The sequence below is a fragment of the Micropterus dolomieu genome, linkage group LG02 (assembly GCF_021292245.1).
Source record: "Micropterus dolomieu isolate WLL.071019.BEF.003 ecotype Adirondacks linkage group LG02, ASM2129224v1, whole genome shotgun sequence".
Classification (NCBI taxonomy): domain Eukaryota; kingdom Metazoa; phylum Chordata; class Actinopteri; order Centrarchiformes; family Centrarchidae; genus Micropterus; species Micropterus dolomieu.
The window spans coordinates 25,480,878-25,485,713 of record NC_060151.1 but is presented as its reverse complement, the minus strand read 5'-3'; the positions used below and the strand labels follow the sequence as shown (position 1 = coordinate 25,485,713).

Genomic DNA, 4,836 nt, shown 5'->3' with positions numbered 1-4,836 from the left:
GAACAACCCCCCCCCCCCCCCCCCCCAAAAAAAAAATTATATATACTGTCACAGACAGACAGACAGAGTTTTTTTTCTATTTGTTTACTGAGGATTAAGGTGGTATTTCTGCTTAGCTGGGGATGTATCTGGGTGGACAAGGTCAGCGACCCTGCGAGGAGGTCAGGTATCTAAGAGACATGAATCTAAGACTTCATGACAGGCCAGAACGAGGAGAGGAGTCTGATGTGGTTAGAATTAGCGACAGACAGTCTCTGCATTTTAATCTTACCCACAAATATTCAGGTTTGCACAGTGTGTGTTGTCTTGTGTCATTTCAGGAAAACTACAGGTAGTGTTGCTTAGATTTGAAGGCCTTTTATTGTCTCAGTTGTTGCATTTGCTGTGGTGCCCTCTGTACAGCCTAATCACAGTCCCCTAGTAATTTTGAAATGGGTTTTGGCTCTGTGAAGATTTCAATATGAGAACATAATTTGTTTAATTGACGTGTCATGTTAAATAAGTGTTTCCTCACTGCTGGCAAAGTCAAATGGAGGGTGATGTAAGTTTTGAAATGGAAAACGTACTGTAACAGCACTATATCCTTATTTGTCGATGTGATTCTTTATATATAGTGTCATGTTTTCTTTATATTTTCAAATTACTTACATGCACAGAGTGACTCACAAACCTTGTAACATGTATGAATGTCTTCACTGAAATTCAATCGGCAAAAACTGACATACATGTTAAGAGCTACAGAGGTGAAATTCAGTCATCAAGCATGATGGTCGGTGTCTGCGTCTGTACTGAAAGCAATCAGAACGAGTATAAAGCAGGCCTGTCTCTCATGGCCAGAGAGTCTACCTGAGGTTCATCCCTTCCAGAGGATTCTTGTGTGAGCAGCTGTGTGCTCAGCGTGAGCATATCTAAAGGGCCTTGCTCCTGCACCCTGCAGCGATCTTTACCACATGAACGTTGCATGTGCAAGGTCAGAATTCCTTAGTAAAAAGGCTATTTTGTGGGTGTGCACGTGTGCAAACATTTATGTTTCTTTGTGGAGTGCTGAGTGAGTAAAATCATTATTATGTTTAAAAATAGCTGTATGGAACACTTCATTCTTCTACTGGAAGTTATTCTGTTTGTTGAAGGAGGGAAGAGCACTTGTTATTCACCTTCACCCCCTCTCAGATCCGGACTGTCAATCTTGTGCCGTGCACGGTTCAGCCACATTGCTGCAGTTGTAATTCTATGTGGATTAAATGTGTTTTCTTGGATATTTTTGTGCAAAAGGAAGGAAGAATCTGTGATGACTGTCAATGAGGTACAGCAACCTCTGAGGCTGATTAACTCATTCCTTTTTAGTACTACTTAATCTTTACCTTCTCTCACCTCCTCTCATGTCCTCTGTCTTTGCACCACTTCTGCTGTCTATTTTCAGAGCCATATGCTCTGTGTATTGTGTGAGCTCAGTTTGCATCACATCTGCATCTTTTTAGTGATTAATTAACTTACTTCCAAAGAATATAACTTTCACATTAGAACTCAAACGATTTTTCAATGAATCGATTGGTCGATAGACACAAAGATATTCAGCATCTGTTTTAATCATCGATGAATCGTTTGAAGAATTTGAGCTTCATAAATGAGACACTTTATTTTACATTTCAATAAACAGAATATATTTTGGGATTTGTTGGTCAGACAAAAAAAGCTATTTGAATATGTTACCTTGTGCTCTAGGAATGCTGACTTTTTATAAACACAACGATTAATCGTGAAAATAAATAGCAGATTAATTGATAATGAAAACAATTGTTAGTTGCAGCCCTATTTAACAAGGGCAGTGAAAGGACACTAAATAATAAACTCTACTCCTGAATATTTGACAGATTATTCCCTCAATATATGCATATTAGCCACTTAGTTCATGAAACAAATCCAGTCAGCTTGCTGAGCATCACAGATGAAAAATAACTCTAACCACCGCCAAAAATAAACATAATTTCTCAAGCAGTCAATTATACAACTGAGATTGGTTTATATTATTCATAAACTTTCATTCAAATATGGAGAATAATTAACATTTGAAACACATCATTCATCACATAAACAACAACCAGAGTGGCACCTTGTGTTAATAGTCATCTATATTAGTAGTCATTTGCAAAAGGTCCCTCAAGACCCAAACCCTCTCTGCGAATTGCGGAGCTATTACAACAGAAAATCACCCAAATCGAATTTTAATGCGTAGTAGGCTTATATGATTATTAATCACGGCTCTGTTTCATAATAAAAACTTATTTAATTTATTAATTGCTCCATAATTTATCAATGTCACAAGGGCTAATGAATTACCCAAGATCGCCTGCTGAGGGATGTCATGTAAGTTTTTTCATAGATACATGGTCTGAAGAGGCAGTAAAAGCCCCAATTAATTTCATTATCATTAGCCACAGACCTTTTGGGTTACAATAGGCTGTAGCCCCGCAGCTCACAAAATGCTCCCAGAACAAATACAACACACAAGTGAGTGTTAAGCCTATTATCCCGCACTCTTGTATCTAGCTATGCAACAGCTAAAAAGGCGCTCATCCCACATATTTTAAGTCAGTGTGTGGTCTCTCTTCTTTCTCAGATCTGTTGAAACAGCTCTGTCTGAACTAAATAAATCTCTGTGTGTTTAGTCTTTCACAACCACTGTCTGTTAGACCTCAAATCACCAGGGCCATTACTTTACTCTGAGCACCTGAATAATACCTTAATTTGAAACCCACAAGGTCATCCTTGAAGGGATGCCGACACAAACGGCAGCATCAAACAACCACTCAACCTCGCTTGAATATTTCCACAGTGTTTTTTTGGAGCATGTTCATTTCCTGGGCCCTGTGATACTCAGCCCAGGGGTTTCCGAGCAGAAGGATGAGGAAGTTTTCTCATGTGAATCAAGAGCAGATTTCTCATTAAAGGCTGCTTTTTAATAAATCTGCAAGCTACATGAAAGAGGAGTGGGTGATCCAAATTTGATTTTAAGGTTATGTAATGATGGAGCTATTCATTAAGACTACAGAAACAGTTCAGGTTTACACATTAAGAGTTATACTGTAGGTGGGGGAGGGGGGGTCCTTAGTTTTCCTTAGGTAAAATATATACTGAATGTTTTAAGTATTCCTTCATTTTCATTCTGATGAGAAGTTTCACTCATTTCAAAGTTATCTCACCACCTACAGTATAAATTCTGTATTGAATCATATCTGACAATAAGGTGAGAGTCCGCAGAATAAAGAGCGGCACATCTTTTTGTAGATCTTTGACGTAAAAAAGTCCATGCTCTGTCTTGGGGATCCTACAGTAGCCTACGTCTTACACATTATCACCACATGAGCATTATGGTGTAACCTTTTGTAGCAAATTATATAATAATATAATAATAATAACTAATCTGATAAATATGTTGTGTTAGTTCTTTATTTTAAGCCAGATGTGTGGGCTGGTGCAGGGTAAATACACTTTCTTCAGTTTTTTTGCAGTATGGTAGGCTGACACGAGCCCTGATGAAATATATTCATTGCGTATATCAGATTTTATTTTTAAATTGTTGTTACAGTGTTTGTTTTGTCGTTTTTATTGCTTTGGCTAAAAGTGGAAGGGCTCTCGTACAGTATGACGCATGTCTACTTTTCTGTAATTGTTTAGATGAAAATTATTACTTATAGGTTGTCTTTTACAAAGTTGCATACATCTCAAGAGATCAAATGATGTAAAATGAATGATAAGTTAAAGGATGTGGCTCCAGATACGCACAGAATGGACCACGCTGATGATGGACACCGGCTGCACGGTGCGCTGCCAGCACGAGAGTCCGCTGGGAATAGTGACAGTGCACCCGCTGTATCTGAGCCGAGCAGGGTCAAAGTGTTATTTACTTAATAGGCCTAAATATAAATTAGGACAACACAGTCATCAGCACAAATGCATGTGGAAGCAATGAAAAGAGCAGAGCAGGCTAGAATTATCTCTGCATCTCTGCAAGAAACACAAATGACCTGCACGTCTGGCAATTTTTCATTTAGACCAGCATCATCTCAGCTTTCAATTACCGTTTTCACGTGTTCGTCCACACGATATGTGTCTACTTATATTCGCGAGTTTGGAAGTTCTTGGTGCAAATATAGTGCAGACACCGTACACCACATGACGCATGTACAAGGTGTTACATGGATAACAAAGGGTAATTTGGAGCAAGATGCATGAAGACTACTCTGTCACTTTTCCCCACTCCCACTCTTTTCTTACCAAACAAGCGGTTCCATTGAGGAGGAGTAGGATGAAGCCGCGGTTGGGACGCATCATTCCGGCGCGTAAAACCGACAGCTCCCCCTCCCCGGTAGCAAAGACCAAAATTTAAAAAAACTCCAGCACACGGGCTTTTCCTCCTTCAGGAAGAGGTTCTTCCTCCGGCACCAGATCCCTCTCGGCTGACGCACGGTCCCATGTCCAAGGCAGGCTAAAATGCAGTTTCCACAAAGCTAAAAGACGCTGGAAAGCACTTGAGTCCCTCTTTTTTTGTCTTTTGTTTTTTTTCTCTCTCACCGATCCCGGGTTTGAGTCAAATTAGTTGTGGTATGAGAAATCCATGAATATGCGGTAGGCTGTTATCATCCATGCAAACAAATGGAGAGATCCTAGCTCAGAGTAAAATGGGTTGACTGAGAAGTGGGTAGATCATATCTGGTCATCGGTGCCAGTGGAGATCCTAAGCAGCCTCCTGCAGAAACTGAGCGATGCTGAGACTGGCAAGAGCGAACACACGTTTTAACAGTTTCTACTCCCTCTCCCTCTATGTGTGTGCCTCTC

At 39.9% G+C, this 4,836-nt stretch overlaps 1 protein-coding gene across 1 annotated transcript in view; it reads right to left on the bottom strand.

The window, feature by feature from the left end:
- Positions 1 to 4,425, bottom strand: part of LOC123960659 (neurexophilin-1) — a 15,062-nt gene extending 10,637 nt beyond the window's left edge. Inside the window, exon 1 of the mRNA XM_046035545.1 lies at positions 4,276 to 4,425. Within this exon, the coding sequence (XP_045891501.1) occupies positions 4,276 to 4,332 (57 nt within the window). The 5' untranslated portion in view covers positions 4,333 to 4,425. The remainder of the gene's footprint in view (positions 1 to 4,275) is intronic.
- Between the last annotated feature and the right edge of the window lie 411 nt (positions 4,426 to 4,836).